The 24,619-nt window shown below is 37.5% G+C and overlaps 1 protein-coding gene across 1 annotated transcript in view; it reads left to right on the forward strand.

Moving 5' to 3' along the window:
• The window catches only part of LOC139147567 (beta-1-syntrophin-like), a 65,420-nt gene extending 43,077 nt beyond the window's left edge, over nucleotides 1-22,343 (forward strand). The window contains exons 4-6 of the mRNA XM_070718692.1: nucleotides 15,111-15,310; nucleotides 17,539-17,738; nucleotides 18,870-22,343. Coding sequence (XP_070574793.1) covers nucleotides 15,111-15,310; nucleotides 17,539-17,738; nucleotides 18,870-18,962 — 493 coding nt within the window. The 3' untranslated portion in view covers nucleotides 18,963-22,343. The remainder of the gene's footprint in view (nucleotides 1-15,110; nucleotides 15,311-17,538; nucleotides 17,739-18,869) is intronic.
• Nucleotides 22,344-24,619: the final 2,276 nt, after the last annotated feature.

Genomic DNA, 24,619 nt, shown 5'->3' on the forward strand with positions numbered 1-24,619 from the left:
AGGCTGTGTTGACTAGCTGAATAGGTGGTCTCTCAAGGTGCCTTAGGGAGTAGAACAAGAACTTGAAGTTGACATACAAAACAAAAAAAAATCGTGAAAAAAATCATCAGAAGTTACAGATACATGCACAGATTCTTTCATATAAGGCCAAGAAAAATAAAAAGTTTGTTTCTCATCCTCGCGTGCATCAATTCAGACCTGCCGCGTCAACCTTTTTTCTGCTCATGAGGAAATAAAATGAATAAAAAACCGCAAAAATATGCGACAATAGTGCATAACACAATGCCGTATAAAAGGGACTGTAAACAAAATAACCGACACTAACATTCCATTCAGAACTGTACACACATATGTCACTGTTATATTAAGCTGTCAAAACTGTGCATTGCTACTCTAAAAGTCAAAACACAGAACTGTTGGCTGTACAAAAATACTGAAGCAACACTGCTGTGCATTAAGTCTGCGTGCATTCCTATGTTGTTTTCATGTTATTTTGTGCGTTCTTGTTGGTTGAAGAATTAAAAAAATTGAGGAAAAAACCTGCGTCAGGGCATCATTTTTGCAATATGTCTAGGATGAGAAACAAAGTTTTTTTTATTTTTCTTGGCCTGATACACACTACATAATAGAGACACACACAAATACAGATATAGACATACGTACAATGCACTTACAGGTGGATTCACCATAGATAATTGACTTGCCATAAACCCTTTAGCAGAAAAGCAATCATGTGTACCACGTGTGTCTGTCAGCAGTGTAGCAGTTTTGTGTTGTGTCGGAACCTCCAACTATCACGCACCAATCTTGTATTGCAAATAGGTAATCATGATGTATCATGCCCTCGTCTTTTAAATTGCACACAAATTAGTTCTTCTACAGGTAATTTTGTTTTTCTGTTGAAATCTAAACGTAGGTCCCCTCTTTTATTGCAGCTGTGTAGATGCGACCTCATGACTTTCCATTTCTAGATAATATTAGGTGCATGAATGCCATCCAAATTTCAAACAGCTTCAAGTTCAAAATCCGAGTAGAGGACTTTAATGAACCATACCTTTAATTGTTCCTTTTATTGTTTGCTATTGTGAATGACTCAGCACTGCAGTCATTCAGGCTCAAAATTTGATTAAATCAGTCAAAGTATATTTTTGCCTCATCAAAGAAATAGTTGACCAATATATTTAGTGGGTTTGGATATTAAAACTGTAGCAGTAAATATCCATCACTAGAATTTTTGGCTTCTTTTTTTGATACATTAAAAATCTTGCCTAATTTTCTTAGAGTAGAATACATGTATACGTATATTTGTGTATGTGTGTCACAGTTATTTAGTTTCAGAATATTTGAAGCAAACTCGGTTTAGGGCTAAACTATTAGATGCGCCTCCTGGCATGTTCCAACATCACTTTGGAATTACGGAGATGGGTGTATTTACACGTTTGCCCTCGGGCAAATACCGGTCACCCTTATCATTTTACCCCAATTATCTCAGCGACAATACGGTATGTGGGCTGGTTTGTGTCACTGGAAAAAGGAGAGGTTTAAAACTTCGTCTCTGTGCTGCACAGGGCATTGACTGGGATGCAAGAGAAGATTGTAATTTTAGCATTCAGACTTGGTGACTTCTACGTGACCTGGCTGCTACCTGTGAACATCGAGTCTCTATTAAAAAAAAACACACCCATCACAAGCCAAGGAAATGCCAGAGACAGGCTATAGGTGCAAACATCACTTTGACGGTGGAAATACACACCGAGCTTCTTTTACATGTGTTTCCTTAGTGGCAGTATTGGTGTTTGTGCGGATTGAATTACCGGTAGTGTCATGAGATCCCTGTAGCTGAATACAGGAACTCAGATCTGGTATTTGGCCCCTGTATCGCGGGGATTTAGTACTTAGATATTTCCCAATTGTAGCTTGAATTACCGAGCAGTATCGATTTCCTTCCAATCCCCTGCGACCTGAGCGGCAGCACAGGTAAACAGGCGTCATTTAATCTACCTTTGGTAATTTGAGACGACGGATATTCCGTCAGACAAAAAAAAACACCGCAAGGCAATACTCATGAACGGACTTCACCCAGGTCTGTGCTTTACAGGAAATATTAGAATGGCAAGTCAAGCTACCCACCGTGTACCAATGGAACAGAGATCATCACCGACATTAAATTTGCCAAGACACTAGAAACGATGAACCAAATTTGGTCCTTGGACAAGTCCAAAGTAAAGTATTTGTTGATAATATGTATATATGTTGACTCCGATGTACCTTCAAATTTATCAAGTACTCTCTCTCTCTCATTCTCGCTCTCTCTCACACACTCACAGACACACACTCAGACACATCCCAGCACTGCCAATGTTTCAATGCAGGGTATAATACGTACAATGTAGGAGTATTCTGACTGTTGGAATAGCCGTACAAACACCTACTTCACGTCTGACACTTAAAAAGAACTACAGGAAGTACAGAGAAAGAAATCATTGAAAACTAAAACCAAAAGTAATAAGTAAAATTGATCCAGCTAGCAATTTATCATGACAGCTGACTCCCCCAAAAAACTATTGCCTATTAAATGTGTATTAAGTACAGCCTGTGAAATGATTGAAACAGTTCATATCTCTCAGCATGTTATTAAGCCATGTATAATACAAGAAAACACACTTTGAATGCGTATTGCCTTTCTCAAAGCTCTCCAGATCGGAGTCTCAAGATAATTGGAAAAAGTAAAACGTCCAACGCCAGACAAGAAATGAGTTTTGAGGTCAAATTGCTTCCAAAAATTTGTGTCTTTCTCAGGTTTCTGTTTGTATATTATACATTTGTGTAACTCCAAAAAAATTAATAGCTTTGACATTGATTGTCAGTATTTACAGGTAAAATTGTATCACAGAAACAAGCCACGTGCTGACTGTGTTATGAAAGTCACAATGTTACCCATCGTCTATGTATGAGTTTTAGGTGTTCTTGACTTGTCTATCTATTCAGGGTCAGACCTGTAGATGTCAGGATGGGATAGTCAAAAATGGAAAACAGTCTACAGAGCAAAAGTGCCAGAAACATTCAATAGCCTTGCTGCCAAGATACCTTTTACTCCTGTATAACGTAAAATTAATCCCCTCCCCCTCGTCATTATGGACAGGTACACATATTGCTTCTGCCAGAAGATGTGCAGTTTGACCTTTGAACCCTCAACACAGATGCCTCAGAAAAACCGTGATGATGGATTCGCTGTCTGTGGGCGTTGTGGTCAAAATTGAACTCTCGTATCCGAAAACAATATTGTCACTTTAGAAGAGTGTCATTTTATCTAAGTCTAATCATCGTACTTTAAACCACCGTGTAAGATTTTATTGAAGAATTTTTTTTTTTTCCGGAGTCACACGAAGCCATCCGTAAATCCTGCAGATAAAAGTGGGGAATGATTAAAATTTATTATGCATGGTAAAGGCAGTTTATTGAAGCAGAAAATTTGCAGGGAATACTTTCTAACCAGGCGGTTCTAATTTTAGAATCTAGAAATGCAGCTGGCTTTGTTGAAATTGTGCTTTCATTTCGTGCTATTGTCTGTGTGAATATATTACAGTGTGTATGCAGCATTTCTATTCAAAGCAGACGACAAAATGTAATGATTTTCTTCTTTCAGTGAAGCATGGAATGGAATGTTTGACAATGAAATTGAAATGATTATAGAAAAAGAGAAGACGTTAAATTTGCCATTCTAGTGGTAAATTTACACCTAAATTGTCATTGTTCTTTTTAAAAATATTTAGCTCAAGCATACTGTATGTATAAGCAAGAATATCTATTTCTTTTACAAGGTTTTGTTTATTGTGTCACTCATAGATGCATTTCAGGGGTAACTGGTATGTTCAGCATTGAAAATACTACTTTCATCACAAAAAATTAAAATCCTGCAACTTTGTGGAGCATTTTGAACATGAATTTGTGAAAATTCTCACTCAATACAATAGATACAGCCCGAGCTTTAATGGTATCAGTAGTTTGTTGATTTTGTCATATCTTGAAGAAGTCTACTAAACCAACAAAATTCTTCAAACATTTTATCTGCAATTTCTCTCATCTTGAGGGACAGTCACAACTGGAGATCTCATTCGCAATCGATCACAAATCTCTCGTTTTGAATTCTGGAGGTATCCTCTCTCCCAGAGGCATCCCGAAAATGTTGTTGAGTATTGCAGTTTGCCAGCGTGGGCCCATCCAACTGATTGCCTGACCTTATCACTTGATAGCTTCACACCTTGGTGTGATGCCCTGCCCATCAATGTAATCACCAACAGAAACCTGTATTCAGTGCATGTAATTGGTGTAGGGTCAAGCAAGGTCAACGCATAATTAAACGGCCATGTCTAGGTTAGAGGTGCACATGTCAGACAGGTCCAGACGACGGAGTTTCATTACCAGTCATGTCGATGCATTTCCAAAGCATCCACAAGGTGTATGAAGGCCATGATGTAAGTTCTGGCTTTGCTCTGGCTCATTAGGCATTCACATCTCATCAAAATGACAGCTTTCACGAATATTTATTAAAGATCAATATCAGAAAATAACAGTAGCATTTTATCAGATTTCTTCATCAAATGATATATAAATACTTTACCATATGGTGCAGAAGGGTGAGCAGCGTCCCAAATGTTGCAGTATTTGACCAATTGAAACAGAAGATACACCTTATGAAATACACTACACTCACGTTGGGCGAGGCATGGCACCAGTGTCAGATAAGTTGAACAGGGTCTTGAAAAACTGATTGTACACACAGCCCTTGCAAAGGTTTTCTCCCAAATGTGAAATAATTATCCCATGATAGCATGTACTGTCATATGCCGTATAGGTCAGTTGATTTTTCACATTTGCGTTGCTGTCACAAACATGATATTTTAAAAAGACAAAATATATACCTTAAATGCAGTATGTAACGTTGATTGACAGCTAACTCTTTCCCAAATGGCCGTTACTTTACAGCCCTTTTAATGATGTGTGGTTTGTAGGTACATATAATTGGGAAACAAATATGAATTCAGTAGAGCTGAAGGGTCAAAGGTTGTAACCTTGAGCATGTTTGGTACCCAGCAATAATAATCACAACATGAGTGCATGCTTCTGCATTGATAAATGCGTTATCCCAGCAATAAAGACTGTACTCTACCTCAGTACCGGTTTAATATCACTCAAGTATGTGTGCGATGTTAGCTGGAATTTGATTGGACAATTTGTGTGAGACAGCAGGTGTACTAGCATACTTAGATTTGCTGTCTGTGGGCATTTAAATATCAAAACACAGTAAATTGAAGAAATAAACTTCAGCAGACTGTCGCGTTACTTGTAGGCTATCACCTAGATCGTGGGGTGGACGGGCCAGCCAGTAACACTATGGCACATATATAATCCCAGATATTCACCCAACATTTTTCAACAGTCATTTTACAACCAACCACCAATAGATATTCCCTGACAGTGTAATTTGCTGGAAATGCAAGGCCTGAATATTAAATTTTCAAATGAGTTCCTTTTTATCTCCCTTCACAGATTCCTGATATTTCTTCTCAGTCTTTCTTTTTCCCACACCTGTGTTTTCCGCGTATTGCATAAGTCGCCATCCTTCCTTTCCATCTGTTCGCGTCACTTGAAGCAATTCACAGTACCAGGAGTGATCAATATTTTATCGGATGTTTGCAATATTGAAACTCCCAGTAGCGTCGAGGATGAAAGTGTATCACAGATTTGAAGTGTAGCTTGACTGGAAATCGAAGATACAGAAACACGCCCTGGCATTGTGATGGGGGGGGGGGGGGGAGTGTCTGGTACATTTTCTTGCAGTGTTGCAATCTTCATGCATGTCATGCAGAACCCATCACCTATCACCGATGATTGTGCATTCTTCGTTTAACATCTTTAAAGTTGAAATTAATGAGTTGTCAAATGATGAGCAGGCCATTAGTGCTGTGGCAAATGAAGTCAAATACACACCGGCTACTGATTAGATAATTACGGTTGTAAATGAGTATTTGTTGGTTATCTGGTACCACCTTAATTGCCTCCTCTGACAACTCATTCACAGGATCTACAATGGTGAATTTATTTGTAATGGCTGTGCCTCAAGATAGAATGACCCGGTGATGTTGAAATTTTCTGGCAGTATCGCTTCTCTATCTCTTGTTTTAGAAATGTTATGATGACTCTTAATTCGCACCAAAAGAAATTTACAGCATCTCTATCGGAAGAATTATTTCCAGATAAGGTTGAAATTAATGATATTGATTGTGAAGTAATGTTTCACATTCCATAGTACATCGGTGCTTTATCTTGTAAAGGTCAAAGCACTGTTAACCCATAACCTTTGACCCCACCATAGGGTTCCAGTGCATCAGAAATTAACCAATGGTCAAAAACTAGAAAGATAGTTTTAGCGTCACACAGATGTTCCCATCATCTTTTAAGTATGAAGTATGAACTTATCAACACCCTTCTCAGATATTTTTTACAAAAAATATTATTCCTTTGAGTGCCAAAGTCAATTTTTGTCGCTTTCCCAAAATATACCCTTGTCAATATTTGTCAGATTTTGCCCAAATGTTGGTAAAAACTGTAGCCGATGAAATGTGTTGTCCATTTGGTCCAAAATTATCAAATATTTTCAGAAAAATTCATAAAAGTTGGTAAAATTCTGCATCAAAATTTTGGTGGGAAAAATTAACGCACTCAAAGGGTTAAAAGTACACTTACGTAATGCGACTGGTCACCTAGTACCTTTTCTCAGTTACTGTATGTGCTTTCTTCTATTGAAACCAACAAACGTATGCTGCATTAAGGAGAGGTCCTAGACTTTTGGTTACTCACATTAGGTCAGTTTCAATTTTTTAAGTTATGACATGTTCACTGCTTCTTGAGCACTAGATATTACTTTAAACATTTCACCAACCTGGCACTACATTGTGTATGGCTTGTAACTTGTTATGATGCATGTACTGTTCTAAACAATACAGCTATGAGAGTAATGAAATTCTTTGCCTTGTGTCGTTCCCACCCCCTCATGCATAGAATTTTGAGGATTTCATGAAAAAAACTAAACACCTTGCAGCATATTAGAAGAGGTGTTTCCTGCTCAGCTTTTCTGCCTACAAATCTTTGTTTACAAATTTTTTTCCTGTAAATGTACTTAAAATGCCTGCAAAAATGTCACACTGTAGTGTACAGTATGAAGGTTAAAAAAGAGAAGTTTCAGCTTTAATTCTTGAACGGTCACTCATGTTACATTGAAAGATTGAAGTAAATATAAAACTTGCATTGCTTGTGTAAAATTTTGTGGTGCTTGTTTTTGAACTGCTTGCCCACTTATCTTTCAAATTTTGAGTGGACGCCAAGGAAAGACTTTGATTACCCCAGAGGTACTTTCAACAGGAAGCCGAGAAGGGAGACACATGTATACTGGGTTTATTTTGAGACTGAAAAATCTAAACTGACTCGAACACTGTGTCAGATGATGTACGTCAGAAGCCTAACTTACCCCTGGCACTGACCAACAGGACACAGAGAAAATCTTTCAAATTAATTTGGTACGATGTACGAGAACACAAGATTGACAGCTGAGACTGGTTTGAAGTAATCCATTCAGGTTTTTCAACCTAATCGGCACTCGCTGTTGACAACTCGGGCCGTCTTGTATTTCCACTAAACCACTTAACAAGTTTCAATGGCTTTCCTATTCAGGACCAATTTAGAAACACGGCTTTCGACGCAAAATGGGGAAAAAGTGTATGGCTCTTGGCTTTCTGTACATGGCACTGGAGTTCCTTAAGTTTTTAGGGTGAATCTGTGCATGATACAAGTGTTGAAGTTTCATTGTCTGACCTCACTCCTTTCAGTAGGTCACACAATTCACTTACCTATTGAAATTTTCCAGACCTTCCTCATCGAGTTCACGAGGGAAAAATTGTGTGAATGTAGAGGAATGTATTTCTCACTCATTTTTCCACTACACATCAGTACCTGAGTCTCTCTACTCAAAACAACTTACCATTTAAACTGTTTGTCTCTCCTCTTGCTAATAGCGTGGCGAGTCATGTTACCATGGCAACAAGCTCCACACTCCTACCATGCAACTGTCAACATAACATGTTTTTTACAGTGCATCTGTTTCATAATACAAAGAAAGGTAATTCCCAAAATTAGAATTTTTTTTTTCAACCTAAATAAAGCAGTTCCTGTGAGTAATTGCGCATATGTGTGACTTATTTTTTTGTATCTGAGTTACCACTTCAGCAAATGAACAGCACAAACGTATACCACTTGCCAATTGTGGAAAACAGCAGAGGGCCAAGAAGTGATTGAGCCTGCAAGATCCATTTACTGTAAATCTGACATCTAAAAAAGAGAGTGAAATACACACTATTATCATTTATTGTGACTTTGTTTTTGCCAAGGTTGGGGACATTGGTAAATGATTTTGGAACCCTGGTAACATTTCTGCTGTCCCCTAATCTGATTGCATTGATATACCAGGGCCCGGGAACCCTGGTAACATTTACCTGCGTGCTGGTCGTATTAGCCTCAACAGCAAAAGACTTTTATTTTTACTCAAACTTTCCTTAGGGAAACCTTCAACCAGTCTCTTTCAAAAGAACAATAAAAATCAGGGGTCACTGTGCAAATTCTTATACCAGAAAAGCAAATTACCATATATTTACCAATATTTAAAATTCAAAATGGCCGCTTCCCTTTGTTAGCTGGAAAAAATTTTCACAAAAATGAGATGGTAAAAATTTTCTTGCCTCCAAGAGCTTCAAAATGAGCCCCTGCAAGTGGTAGACCAGAAAAGTATTGTAAAAGTTTGAGAGTCCAAATAGCATTCTGCCTTAAAGGTATACAGTCACCTGTAATCTAAATATGCCCATATATGGTCAAAGGGGCGTTCCTTTAATTCAAAATGCCCATGTGAGGGCGCTGTTTTAAAATGTGGCCACCCGCTTAAACTCTGTGATTGGTTAGATTTTCTCTTTCCATGGTAACAGTGGCAAAATTGGAACAGGTGACAGTATATCTTTAACAAATACACTATATGAAGTCTTGATCCTTTCATGGCCATCATAAATATCTGACTTCACAATAATTTCATACTCCGCTGGTCCTTCTCCAACGCAGGCAGTTGATTGATGTATTACATGTATATGCATAACCAGGCAGTGGCTTGTAAAGTATACAGCTTAGAGGGTTAACCTTTGTGGCAGTACATACATCAAACTCTTTCGTTGTGACAGGACGGCAGGTATATCAGACTATTGCCACATGTTCATTCACAATTTTTGCTCCTAAACCAATACTGTTTGTAAAAAAAATTGTATGTCATCAATTTTGCTGAAATTTGTTTTGCATTTATCTTCGTAGGTTATGAATCTTCGTGAATGAAAGATTTATATAAAAATGTTGTCATGCTCGTGGCGTTGAAGATTAATATGAAAAAGGCAAAAACCAAATCAATGGTCTTTGAAACTTCAATTGTAACATTTGTTTAATTTTTTTACTTTCCACTGTTTTTCAAACGGTGTCCAAGAAACGTGTTGTGCTTTTATGAAAAACGGCATAAAAAACAGATATTGTCATCTTTGCTTCAATAATACAGCGCTTCAAGACAGGCACAATGAGAACAATCGTGTCGGTGAAAATTAATTTGAAATTATTGAGTAATGATAACATATCTTCTCATCAGTAGTGTTTGCCTTTCAAACAGTTTTCTAGCTCATAAGGTTTTACATATGCCAGCTAGATGTTTGTGCGAATAGGGTAGTGTTTCTCTTTGTGAATTCAGATGGCAGTTGTGATTTGTGCGTGAATGGCAAACTGCCTTGATGACAGTGATATGAAAAGACAAATGTATTGGCCTTATACATCTCGTGACTTTGTATTTTTAGAAAGTTTGCATTTTAAGGCAGTGAGCACCTCGAAAGTGAAAGACTTCAACTTTTGTGCAAACTTTCCTCAAGGAATCTTTCACAAATCTCTTTCAAAATCAAGTATAAAAATCAGGGGTCACCGTGCACATTTTGGTATTGGAGAAACAAATTACCCAAGATTTACTGATATTTGAAATTTAAAATGGCCGCCATCCCTGTGTTAACTTTATGGAGAAAGAGAAAATTTTGGATTTTCGAAAAAACTAAGTGAAAGTTTTTCTTACACCTTGAGCTATAAAATGAACCCCCACAAGTGGGAGATCAAAAAAGAATTGAAAAAGTTTGAGAGTCCAACTATCTGTCCCTGAGGCGTTTTTTAGCTTAAAGGGGCAGTAGCTGTAACACTTTGATGATTTTTTCACAATTTTTATATTTTGTAATGAATTTGTATGTCAACTGCAGTTTCTTGTTCTACTCCCTAATGCATATTGAATTACGGAATGCACTGTTGAATGCACTGCTATTGTTGATGTTTGAATTCCAGACCAGAATTGACCTGTCCACAGTAACAATGCAGTCTAAACATACTGTGCATTTCAACATTCTTTGGCAGGTAAAACGAGAAACTGTTATTGACATTTAAAACAAATCAAGAATACAAATTAGGGGCAACCATGCAAAGCTTGGTGCTTGAGTAACAAATTACCTAACATTTTACCAATATTTGAAATTCAATATGGCCACTATCCCTGTGTTACCTCTACAGACAAAAAAATTTAATTTCTGAAAAACCAAGATGGTGAAAATGTTTCTTATTCCAAGAGCTTTCAAAATGTGCCCCCCCCCCCCTTCCCGGTAGATAAGAAAAGTATGAAAAAATTTTAGTCTGAGTATCTGTCCCCTAGGCGCATTCTACCTTAACTGACAGTTTTAATTTGTTTTTCCATTCTCCTGCCTGTGAATTCTCAGATTTCTCCAAACTGGAATAAAAAAATCAATAGTCTGAATCAATTCCTGTCACAGTTTAGGTTGCAACGTGTCTCCCAAATGATGCATGTGTTAGTCGTCAGTGTTTCTTCATCTGATGTACCTTCCTAATTTTATGCGTAGGTGTTTTAAATATGATTGCAGTGTTCTTTGCCTGTCAGTGCCATTTCACCCAAGTATTTGTCACATTCTATTCAAGCTTGCTGGTGCATCACCATTGAAGATGTATTTCTAGTCACTAACCGTCCTCTAATTTTGGCCAGCAATATTCCAAATGCAGCGTCCTCAGTCATGAACTGTTCACACCTTCATTGAACAACTTCCCTCCTCTAGCTTCTGATAAATGACATATTTGCTGTCTATTTTTAAACATTGTCGAAATATCCACATAGATTGTCCCAAAGCACGGCAAAAAAACATGAGAAAAATGTACTGCACCCATGGACCCACCTGTCAACATCTGGTTTGTCAGAAATTCAGAGCTAACTGTAAGTGTATAATAAATTCCAACTGACCAAGCCATTTGCATCTGTAGTAAAACTAGTCAGTGATTATGGGCTTTATTTCCTGTAATAGTGTAATAATACATCTTTAAACTGTGTTTTAAAGTGCTAGATCACAGAACTTCTTAACACAGTACCAGGTCTCTCTTCTCTCTCTTCCTCTCTGTCTCTCTCTCTGAGATCTCTCTCTCTCTCTCTCTCTCTCTCTCTCTCTCTCTCTCTCTCTCCCCATATATGTGTGTATGTATGTATGTATATATGTATGTATGTATGTGTATATATATATATATATATATATATATATATATATATATATATATATATATATATATATAGATATTCTCTATATCTATACATATATGTGTGTATATATATATATATATATATATATATATATATATATATATATATATATATATATATATATATATATAAATGTGTGTGTGTGTGTGTGTGTAAAGAATAAAGAGAGAAAGATAGATACATGTTCACAGTATACACGTATTATGTAATATACATGTATATTAACATACATATATGTACATACATACATACCCATGATACCAGGTAGTATATATAGATACAGATAGACAGGTAGATAATATGTTAATTGAAGAATTGCAAGTGCCCTATGATACTCGGCAAGGTAGAAGAGACATTTTTTGAAATGTTCAATTGATTTATGAGATACTGAAAGCCATTATCAAAATGGATTTAGAATGTTTCAGTGTAGAAAGAGGTACAGTTGGGTATTTTCAGCACGCAAAAATATCACTAGCAGCTGTTTGTATTTCGATGTCATTTTCTTCGTAATTGGCTCGTTCCCCAGTGAGTGGAAACGAAACAAGCAGGGTCACGTACTTCAAGCCATTTATACACCCACATCCACTCCTGGTTGGGTATAACAGAATCGGTAACAAAACAGTAAGGTTCATGGAATATGGGGCAGTGTGCGAGTATATGCTCCAATTTCAGCTCCTGAGAGTTGTCTGTATATTGTTGCTGGGTAAAGTAAACCTAGGGATTTACTAAATAGCATGTATCACACGCTGGTTTAGGAATGTGGACCCCTTGCATCAGGTAGCAGGTTTCTACCGTATTATTTTCCTTCCTGCAGACTTCTGGTTGCCTGGATTTCATCACTGTATGGCTAAGAAACAAGCTAAACTTTCACTTTCTAACTGTACTTGTTACTGTCAGCCTTTCTTCGATATACCTTGTGATTATGTCAGTTCTATAGAGAGTAGTATAAACCGGTAGCTGTTCCCGTGTTGCTGACATTGAAAATGTTATCAGCTGCAAGGAAATACCTTCCTTTTGTGGAATTCTGTTTTTTCCTGTCAGCACTCATTCAAAAATGCAAACATATGTATTATCTTTGTAAGCTCCTGGCCTCTACCTCATCATGGGACACAAGGCGACCACTTTTGACAGTTGGCAGTGCCTTGTAGCAAGAGAGCTGAATCCATCGTTCATTCTCTCTCTCTCTCTCTCTCTCTCTCTCTCTCTCTCTCTCTCTCTCTCACAGAAACATATAAATGTGTTTTTCTTTGCACAATGATTCTCTAACTAATACTATCAAGGTGATCCAAATGTTTTGGTTCACTACTAAATGTGGGCTCAATTACGACCTATTTCCTAAAATACTAAACATGTGATTCAAGTGTATACCAGAGACAGACAGACATTCAGAGAGAGAGAGAGAGACAGACATTCAGACAAAGAGAGAATATGATAGCATCAGATCTCTTGATGTACCTTTTGAAAAGAACGCTTCGGAAACCCTGTCAGCTTTAAGACCCATGCAAATCAAGATTTTCAAAAACGTATTGCAGACTGTCGGAGCTTACAGACATTCCAACAAACCTCTAAATAAACAGGGAGTGTATAGCGGGGCATTGTGTGGACAGCCGACTTGGAACCCGTGTGTGAATTTGAGTCTCGCCAGCAAAGGGAGCCGCCCTGTGTGTACCTGGGGCAACAGCTTTTCAATTGAGAGTATTAGTTTTGGATGAGTGATTCTCATCACCAATTGTCGTGGTTCTTTTGGCGTCCCAAGGGAAAAGACAACCGCTGGTGTGAACTGTTAAATCTCGCTTAACAGCCATAGTGATCCCAACCCAGTCTATATTTTATCATCCTGTCTTTTCTAAAACTTGAGAAGGCATCATGTCCTTCTCTCTTTGCAAGATAGAGGTATTGTCCACTGATACGCCGTTTGAGACTTGCATAAAACTGATGTGCACATCGATTGCATTGGGTGTTCAATACAACTGCATGATTTTAAGTGGAACAGAAAGACTGAAGTCCTGGTATACACATTCAAAGGAGAGGGGAGGCGATCATTGTTTCGGGTTACATCCCCAATCAGTTTCTTGATTCTGATAGTCCAGGATCTCACTGGTGGCATTTCCTTAGCCCCAAACTACTGGAAAAGCCGGAGAGATACCAGGAGAGATGGCAGACTGATTTTGAACGGTTGTTTTAACAGTCGGGGTCACTTAAGGATGATATTTGAAATTGTGTATACATGTACAAACAAACATAAACTAAACAGTGTTACACCCCTTGATGGTTCAACTTCATTAACCAAAGCCTGCGTGGAGTGTCAGAGTATGATATTAACGATGTAGACATAGGCAATTGGTACTAGACTGCTACATATATAGGTCACTGACTGTTACTTACACAAATGCATGGGTAGACTGATTAGCCCTAGGTGAATTACTTGTAATCTCTTTACGCCTCGCTTATTTCATCGTATTCTCTTACCTTATTCCATAAATTATCTTATCTCTTTGTGAAGTTGCATTTTTTCCATGACTGGGCACATCGCTCTTTTCCCTCTTTGAGAAATGTTGTTCTTCAGTGAAATTTTTCCTTCATGTCAGTATACCAGCCAAAGTTGCAGCATGGATTATCTACTGTAATGAATCTATAGTGACATTGAGTCCCAAAGCTTCTGTAAGTTATGTTCCGTCAAGAGCTGTTTCGTTCCTGTTTTATCAAGCAATGACACAGTACATGTAAGGCAGTCTGTAGGTTTCGGTTGTACCATGTCAGGGCAGCTGACCATGGTGACAGAAAGAGTACAGATTGTAAAAAGTGAATACGTCCATTAGACCTTCTCTGTATGATAATGGTAATAACTATATTTGCTCTGCAACCCCTACCAAGGTGTGAGAGCACATTCAAACATTCATAATGAAAGTAATATAATGAAAATACTTGATATAAAGAAGAATATGTGACTGGTGGATTTGTAATCACCAATTATCTACACAGCAAGATGATTGTCATTTAAAACCTTTATAATCCTCGTAACTTAAGCACACTACTTTCCCCTAGTGTCGTTTTTTAAACCTTGGCTGTGGAAGTTTCAAAGCAATGTCTTTACTCCTCAGCGAGAGATTGTTTTGTTTTTTGTCGTATTTCCTATTTTATTCAAAGTTTGAAATCAGTTTTGGAAATGAGCAAACATTGCGAGAGATTGCTTTACGATGCTGCACTTGTTACAGCGCCCTCTGTGGCACTTACATTATTTTTCTTTGTTTTACTAAGACACCTGAGTACATATACATACATCTGATTGTGATTGCCATGGTCTTCCAGCAACCCAACATGAAACTGACAGTTTGAATATATTTCCCAAAATTTGGTCGTTGCTTGGTATTATAAAATGTCCTTTGTCTATTTCATTGGTCCATAGGTTAGTTCATTCAGGTGGACCAGCGAGCGTATCCAATCAGAAGACCGGGGAGTTGTCCTTCGGCAGCAGGACAGGAACACGGAATGGAATAGAGGCTCATCAATTCCGTGTTGACACACAAAGAGACTTGGCCGCCTGGTCTAGAGCCATGGTTCAGGGATCCCACAATGCAGCTTCTATTATCAAAGAAATCAACTGTGGTAAGTTAGATATCACAGAACTTTCTAAGACAATATCAGAGCATAACACATTCTTTTGAATATGCTGATTTCCAGCATGTTAGCCTACATGCAGTAACCAAATTTACCTTCCCCATTACCCATCCCTTTGACAGCCCAATGGAGAAAATTAAAGTTACAATTTTCATAAAAACGCCAGTGAAAACTTCATGTCAGTGTTCGAAATAATCGGTGGCAATGGTGGCATTTGCCACCAAAAACTGTCAATCTGCCACCAATTTTTTTTTCTGGTGGTATTTTCCTGCCACTAAATTTTGGGTCACCATGTCATCGATCCTACGGCTTGAATGAAGGAACACTGAAGGAACACGCTTTGTCTGACGGCGGAAAAACTCATTAGCAAAATAACCAAACTAATTGCGACATTTTGGCATAAATGAAAATATAGCGTGAATCCAAACTTGTGATTGGCTAATCTCCATATCGATGACAGCAGGTTTTGTACACTTGACATGCTGTTGCCCTATGTAATAGCCGCATATGCAGTCATACGGCACAAGATAAAAGCATGTTGTGACATTTTGAAAACATTAGCCAAACTGCAGCCATCATGATTTAAATAATAATAATTACTTGCAATTCATTAGCCAGTACAGGGCTCAAAAATTCATATCGCCCGACGATCGTGGCTGGTGAACTTTGCGTTCGGGCAAGTAAAATATGCTTCCTGTCCGACGGGCAAGTGCACCAGCGGTTGAATCGACTAAGCTCTGGACAATTCAAGCTTGAAAACGTATTTCATTAGGTCTGTACACGCCTGCAATCATTGTAAGTCCTTCAACTCTCAGAAGTTTTTTCTGAAAACCCTTGAAAGTCCGCCCGACATCGCAAAATAATCATTCTTGCTGTTGTAAAACACAAAAAGTCGTAAAAATAGAGTTTTGCGACATGTTCTCTCCGACGACACGGAGTGAACTCACTGTTTTGTATGTGTGCCGTAAAGTGGTATGCTCTTGCCATTCTCTTTGTGCAAGTGTATGACTCGTATGACAATCGATCGGCTTCACGGGACAGTGTAGTTGCACCATGTGCTTGGTAAATGGATGTAAACTTATTCGAAGCCATGGATCTCGGCAATGCTTACTGTTCAACGTAATTAAATCAACACCCGGTTGAAAAGTACAAGTTTACATCGTAGTCGAAACGGGCTCAGTCGACCAAGGAGGCCACATATTGCAGCTACGTAGTGTGTGAGATGCAGACAGTTTCAAATTACGTGACCTTGGTTGTCGGGGATCGGCTCTCACTTACAGAAAACAAATCTGCACTGAAGAGTACGAAAATGAAACTTGAATCTGCTCTCTTTATGAATACATTTATCAAAATAAAACTGCTGTGCTCAGTGAGCAAACATGTAAACAGGTAAAAGGGTTGAAGATACATGTGCGTATGCATTGGCAGATAAACACTAGCAGAGCAGTTGTCTGTGATCTCAGCTTGATAATAAAGAGCAGCAGCCAGCCATGCACATTGTAAATCACACAATCTTATTACTCTTATGCAAAGATTTTAATTTGGATTAGGTTGTTGAAAAATTCCAAATTCAAAGATGTATTCTAGATGACCAAATCTACAGAAAAGACTAAAGTATTCTCACATTTCTTCTGCGACATTTCAGATTTGGTAATAGTCCTTCATTTTAACAAGATGTAGTTAATGTTTGAATCTGTTTTTTCCCTCTTTGAATTCACTTCATATTGCCAAACTCTTGCCCTCTGTTACAAATTACTGGTACAGTTATTAGAAATTTCGGGCAAGTAATTTTTCCTCTCGGGCAAGTAAAAATGAAATTCACATGTCCCACGGTTAGTAAGTTTGAAAAAAATTTTCGAGGCCTGCAGTATGGGTTGACTTTTTGTGATGTGTACTCACCATATTTTCAAGAATTTATAAATTAGAATGAGTATGTGGCAATGACAAAATGTTTTATTATACCGATCACATGTGTTAAACTGCCACCAGATTTTTCATAATTGCCACCTAATTTTATATCCGGTGGCAAACTTTTGCCACAAGAAATAAAAAAGTATTTCTATCCCTGCACGTACTGCAAGAGTTTCAACACGAGCCCACACAAGCAGTTACCCTGAAAAGTATTGTAAATATCTGACAGCCTGAATATCTCTCCCCGAAGCGCATTCTACCCTACATACTTTACACTGCAGTGGTCTTCCTGTCTTCATTTGCAGCTGTAACTTTCCAAGGCAAAGACGCCAGATTGACGTTACACTACGAGAACGGATTCACCCTCACCGATGCAAGGGCCGAGGCCCAGGAAGGGGGAAGGTCGCCTGTCATGTGGAGCTACCCCTTCGAAAAATTACGCTTTTCATCAGACGATGGGACACGGATGCTGTGGCTAGACTTCGGTGCTGGTGAAGGAGAATTTGTAAGTATGCACACAATCAGTAGGACTTCCCTGATATAACAATTGCTGTGATTTCACCGCATTGTTTTCCACCATTTTGAAAAATAAATAAGCTGTTAATTTACATAACAATACATAATTTGCATATTTTGTATGGTTATTAACATATGAATAGATTGTTTGGAAAAATAGAGGGATGACCCACCTCTAAAAATCCCCTCGGAGGAGAACCTTTCACTGTATTCCAAAGTACTAACATATCAAGGAAAGCAGTCAAGAATGTGATTATATTCTAGGGCCAAGTACCATTCAATATTACTGACCAAGGTCAGAGTGTCTGTCAACACATGGAGCTAGACCGTTTTTAGCTCCATGGTCACCAGTACTACTCATGACATGCCTCCCGTGGCATAGTGAAAGTGGTGTTCACTGTATTTACTTTGTTTACTCCAGTTAATCACAAGAACATTACATCGTCCCCAGTTGCTTTGGGAAATAAATTTGAACTTGCATGCTACAACTGATATCGTAGCCTCTTGAAATGTGATGAATTTTTGTTCAGACTCCAGAGTTACTGATCAAATATCTATAAAGTATAAAGGATAATTGAAAATGCGTAAAGAAAGATGTTCATTGTACCAGATTTGTACCTGAAAATGTTAATCAGTCGCCCAAAGGCTGTTCTCATCTTTAAGATTCCAAAGTCAAAATTTTCATAATTATCAAATTTTCTAAGTGTACTTTGTACAGACTGATGCTTTCACAAGCACAGTCACATGAACAGAGTGGCAGAGAACAACACCAATAGGGCTGTTAGGTAATGACATCACTGTTCTCTCATTAATATGCAAATATGCAAAACTATATATTTGTCCACAAATTTAAGTTATGCATGCAAGAACAATGAAAATAGCTCCATAGACAACTGCCAATGAAAGAGTTAACATTAGAAAAGATATATGACTTGCTGAGAATACAAGCTGTAACAGCAACTCTGCATGCAACACTAACCAAATTTGTTTATATTTCAGGTAACAGTGTCCAATGTGGTGTACTTGCAGATATACCTAGTAAAGACCTGCAATCACATACAGCCTAATTTTTAGAGAGATCCAAATGATATTTACGATGATCATTTATTGTTTATTTCAGGAGCTGGATCTTCACACCTGTCCCAAACCAGTGGTTTTTGTTCTGCACACTTTCCTCTCCGCAAAAGTTACAAGAATGGGTCTATTTGCATAATGTGAGTGGAATCATGGGATATGTGCTGCTGCCTCGGTGTGAAAGTCAAAGCCCCGATGTTGTAATGTACCGTGCATACTGAGATTTGGGATGATGCTGTGGGTGATACGAACAGAAAACTGTCGTAATTTTTGGCCAGAAAAAAGGAAGCAAAAGCATATGGATTCTTCTGAAATGGCAATTTGATGGAAATTTTCGGGGTTTTTAAAATCCAGTGTGCTGTTTGAGATTCAATGCAGAAACTACAGCATACAGATATATACACATTGTAGCTTGTTGAACTTGATCCAACGTGATTTGACAAATGATCCTAGTGTACTTGAACAGGTGACCCCCTGCAATGAGAAAGTCGAACACAGATCTTTCATAAGTTTGTCTTTTGGGTTTTCGATTTTTGTAATGTGCTGCAGTTGACCTCTCGGATGTATAATCACTGCCCGAGCAGTCCTCGTGTAAATACAAAACTATCGTTGAATTCGTTTAGCCAAAATTAGAAATCTAATTCTGAGAGAGAAATTGCAGAAGGTAAAGTTTGTGCATTAATTGATACATGATAATTAACATTTCATTTGATCAAGATTTTGCTCATCAATCTCATGCAATCACCCCTCCAATACTGACATGGCACCCTCAGCATCGGCAGCACAAGGTATTCTAGAATGAACCATTTGCATTTTAGGGGGTTGGGGAGACTGGCACCAGGATTGTATAGATATGGAATATATAGGATAATTATTTCATTTTATGAGAAAATAGTACTAATACTTTCTGGTGAGATCAAGATAGAAAATATTACATGAAAGATTTTGACAATTTTATTTAATATATATTATGTTATTCTGTTACCTGACTTGGGATCATAATGTAGTATAACATATTCAAGAGATTTCATTGAGTAGAGAGTTTTTAAAATCAACATCAAGTCGACCTGTGTTGTCCATTTTGCTTTAATTGTGTTTTTTTTGTGGTTTTCAGTTTACCTTTCTCAGAGATAAAGCTACTCTATCTTCCAAATGAACCCAACCTCTCAGTTGTGTTATTGTGTAGAACAAAAAAAAATTGTGCTTGTCTGTTTCTGGTAAGGACTTCCCCACCGGTTGGACGCGTTTCAAATCTCAAATACCAAATTCACAATTTTGTGAGTGTACAGCATACAGGGTCTTCGTAAATGATTTCAACACTTTTCATGGCAGAGTTTAGTCTGACCGTTTTCTCTTTTCCTTTCAAAGTGGTGTCAACCCTTTCACCACAATGGTTTGGCCAAGGACCATTGTTATCAATGGTGATTGTGGACTTGTTTACAGGGAATCGGGGGTGAACATAAGGTAGAATCCAGACATAAGAAACAAGGGCGCCGGGCTCTTAATCTGATAATACCGTTTTAATACCGTATTCTACCTTCTGTAAATCTCAAAATTGTTTGCAGAATTTCTCAGAATTCAACTGTTTACTGTATATCAGGGGGAGGTAAGTGTTTCTGGCCAAGTTTGCTTCAAAATTTATCCAGTTTGTAATTTTGTCAAAATTACTGCTGTTTCATAATGTGGAATTGGTAAACTTTTTATACTGTTTTCCAATCCCCCTGTCACAAAACATCCTTTTGAGTGTAACGAATGTATTGCAAGTCCATCACAGCCTTGCGTGTTTGTGAAAATTTCAACACACAATCTGGGGTTATTTCCAAGAATACGATACCTGAAAGATTTTGTAAACAGGATGTTGTGAACATAGAAGTCACATGGGCATAATGGATAATGGAGAATTACTCACAGGCACTAGTATATCTTTACGGAATGTACCTATGCTTGACAAATAGCTTATATTGTAAGGTATTTGTGCACATGCCAGCAAATACCATGGGCAATTTAATCACTTTGAAAGATAGAAAACAAACAACTCAATATTTCTCTTGTTGAACAGTCATTGAAGACACTTTATCTAATAAAAGATTGATCAATATTTAAAGTATTGAAACTTGTTTCTGCTTAACTTGGTTAAATTGGGAAAATATTTTGAGCACCTCAAACGTTAGTATTTTCCAGTATCAATCAATCTCTAATTAACATATTATATTGAATCCAGTATGCAATAATTGCCGGTTTTTTTTTTTATTTTTGCAAATCACACACTGTGACATCTTGTAACCTGATTAACTTTTTTATTTGTCTGTTTTACTTGCTTTTACTGGTTTTTTTAATGTCAACATGTTTCTTTTTAACCATGAAAATACCTAATTGAAGAATTTTACAAGGAGAACAAAATTGTCATCAGATGAGAAGTGTACAAGAAGATGTGCAAAATGACCAAACATTGTGTGTCCAAAACAATCAGGGTTTGCTTCTTGTTGCATCTGTGAAATAGAGTGGACAATATACTTATACACTGATGTGTTTTACTACTGTCCAGCTAACACATGACATTTTGCAGTTATTTGTGCAGTGTTTTTATTTCACATTTAAAGATGTTTGCTTTCCTTAGAAACAATATCAGATGTCAGTGTTTGTAGTATGGGACTCTAGCAAATATGACCTATTGACCTTAATGACCTGCACTGACCCAGGGAGGAACATTGTAAAAGTTACCCGGTGACCTTGACTGGCCTCATGACCTTCATTGACCCCAGGAAAATCCTGCCTGTAAACTCACCAAACTTAGCAGTCTCTCAAAAAGACCCACCGTATAATGCATTTAATAATTCCCTTTTGGACCAAAAGTAAAATTGACCAAAGTCATATTTAATACGATTGTACACCCAGTAAACTGTTTATTCTGTACTGACCTTTGCATTCCAGAATTTCCGTGTCCAATTCATCTCTGCGTGTGAGATTTGTTACATTTTTTTTTTCATTTTGTGTTTTTCTCTCAAATGTTCACATAATTAATTCCAAAATGCAGCATTTTAGTTCAGTATCTTCAGTTTGGTTTTGACAGTGCTGTGAGTGGACAGTCTTGTAGGAGCATTTCACTTTTTTTTTTTCTCTCAGATATTTGATTTATGAAGAACAATAAAGAACGGAGCTCAAATCATTCAGCAATTTTTCCTGAGATGTGACGCCGTGTAAGAAAAGGGAGGATACACACCAAGATATTTATTTATAATTCCAGATGGATAAAAGGTTTAATCTTACACCTAATATTTCCCAAACCATGCATTTATCAAATTGTTGTAACTTTAACCCACTCTTCTTCTAAGTATTAAATACTTTATTATACTGTACATTTAAACAAACATTTTCACATAATTTCCCAGTTTTTATGTCATTTCTCATAATTTTATTTTCACGTTGATAATCAAAATCGTTATATGCATTAATATATAGTGTACATGAAAGCAATGACAGCTTTTTTGTAGAGTGAAAATAAAACACCACTTTTATTGTGTTTTGTGTCAAATCTTATCATTAATAAAATGATTGTCTGTTTTGAAATCGTGTGACGAACCAGTCTTTTCTTTAGGACCTGGGCCATCACAGAGATAGTCATCTACCTGCTGGGGCCCTGTAGAACAGCGCCCTCAAAGTTTGATTGTTATCCATTCAACTCCCAACTGTAAAGAAAGTTATCAGCAAAGACAAGTTACAATTGTAAATGAACAAAATAGTTACAAGTTTTAATGCTTGGCTGGTAAAAAACTCAATTAGGGTGTTCAATTTTATGGTTAAAATTTTATTTTTTTTAAAAAAAAACTGATTTGTACAGAGAAATAGAGCGTAAATTTTTGAAAATTGGATTTCATGAATCTTGACACATGTTCATAGTCTGTTCATTAGAGTAGGTCATCACAGTGCCACTCATCTCACTTTAGCTGGCCTTTGTTTTAGGGACTGTGCCATAGACATTGGGTGTGGATTTAAAGATACCTATTTGACGCATCTATTGTTTTACTCTGTCCTTGAACTGAGAGGGCGCACATGGATACCCAGGAAATGCATGTCATGGAGTTTGAATACACAGCATGGAAATGGTGCTATTCTTGAAATTTATACGAAAGAACATTTGAATCGTTTCTGCCCACTTACCTACAGATTGAGAGCCAAGCTTTCAAGTGATAGCGCAATGCCATTACGACATAAATGATTCTTACTAGCACAAATGGCTTTTGAACGTCCAATAAAGCTTTTATGTTCACTTGAGGAAATGGCATAAAACCAAACAGATGTCAACACAATTTTCTCTTTGATCTGATTTTTATTCACTGTTTGTATAAATCAGAGAAAATGGAGTAGAAAATAGTACACACTTCAATACTGGTAATGTCACATGATAGTGATGGAGTTTAAAAAAGCTCTTGATCAGTAAGTGGAGTCTTTTCATCAGTCGGCATTCATCCATTATCTCAAATCCAATTTCATCCTATCGTTGTTGTGTTCATTCAGAGACTAGTCTCTGCAAAATGCCATTTAAAAGAGCACGTAGGCGAGATTGATAATGGTGAAACAAGTACCATTTGACAAGGCAGAAATAAGAAATAAATGGTTGACATCTGCACATTACTTCTCTTGTACGTTGCTAGGGAGATCTAGATCTTGTTTTGTGACTGGGCCACTCATGCTGGTTGCCATTGGTGACTGCCATCCTGAGATCCAGGCAAGATCAGAACATTTTGTATCTTTTTTGCCCTCCCAAACCATGATGGGGATGCCCTCCCCCTCCGCGGGGAGGGGGAGCTAGCAGTTGGCAGATGTGAGTACCAAATACATTTGAGGTCTCATCATGTTGCCTGCTAGTCATGATACAATATTCAGAAACACACCTTCTTCGATTCCCAGAAATTGTAACTACATTGCCATATAGTACAAAATCACATGGTAATATCTTTGGTAGAAAGACAGTGTATGTGCTTGATGATAAAAGCTCAATAATACACTTCTTTCTTTATTACCAGTATTTACTACAGTACTACCTTCCCACTTGATAACATGTGAACAAGAGGGAATTTTAAAAAAATTGCATAGTATTTTATTAAAGGTTACATGCTGATAAGCATCAAGGTCAGGCCACTTTGCGTCAACAACCTATGATATGGGGATACCACACAAGGCCATCCATATTGGAATATAGAATACAAAATGGAAATTACCCAAACCCATAATGTAGACCACATTCTTCAACCTGGGAGTATACTTGATCACATAAATGGATTCTCTACTAAGTTTTCTCATTAACACCAGTGTCGAAGTTGTGAAACACCCATACACAGTATGAATGTACCTAATTGAGTAATGAGTTGTACAGTCCCTTGGGTGCACAATCATAGAGTCTTGAACCACAGGGAACTGAGTAATCTTGTTGTGTTGTTGTTGTTATTGTTGTTGTTGTTATTTTGTTGTTGATGGTGATGATGATGACGATAATAAAAATATTAAAAAATCACGTGTCATTCCTTGCTGTTGTTTGTCGATGTTGTTGATAATTGTAAAAGAAAACTGTAATCGTGACCCAAAAACGACGTAGGTCGCTCAACGTCACTCCTGTCCTATTATAATAGGACAGGAGTGACGTTGAGCGACCTACGTCGTTTTTGGGTCACGATTACAGTTTTCTTTTACAATTATCAACAACATCGACAAACAACAGCAAGGAATGACACGTGGTTTTTTAATATTTTTTATTATCGTCATCATCATCACCATCAACAACAACAATAACAACAACAA

This window comes from Ptychodera flava, chromosome 13 (genome assembly GCF_041260155.1).
Source record: "Ptychodera flava strain L36383 chromosome 13, AS_Pfla_20210202, whole genome shotgun sequence".
In the NCBI taxonomy this organism is placed as follows: domain Eukaryota; kingdom Metazoa; phylum Hemichordata; class Enteropneusta; family Ptychoderidae; genus Ptychodera; species Ptychodera flava.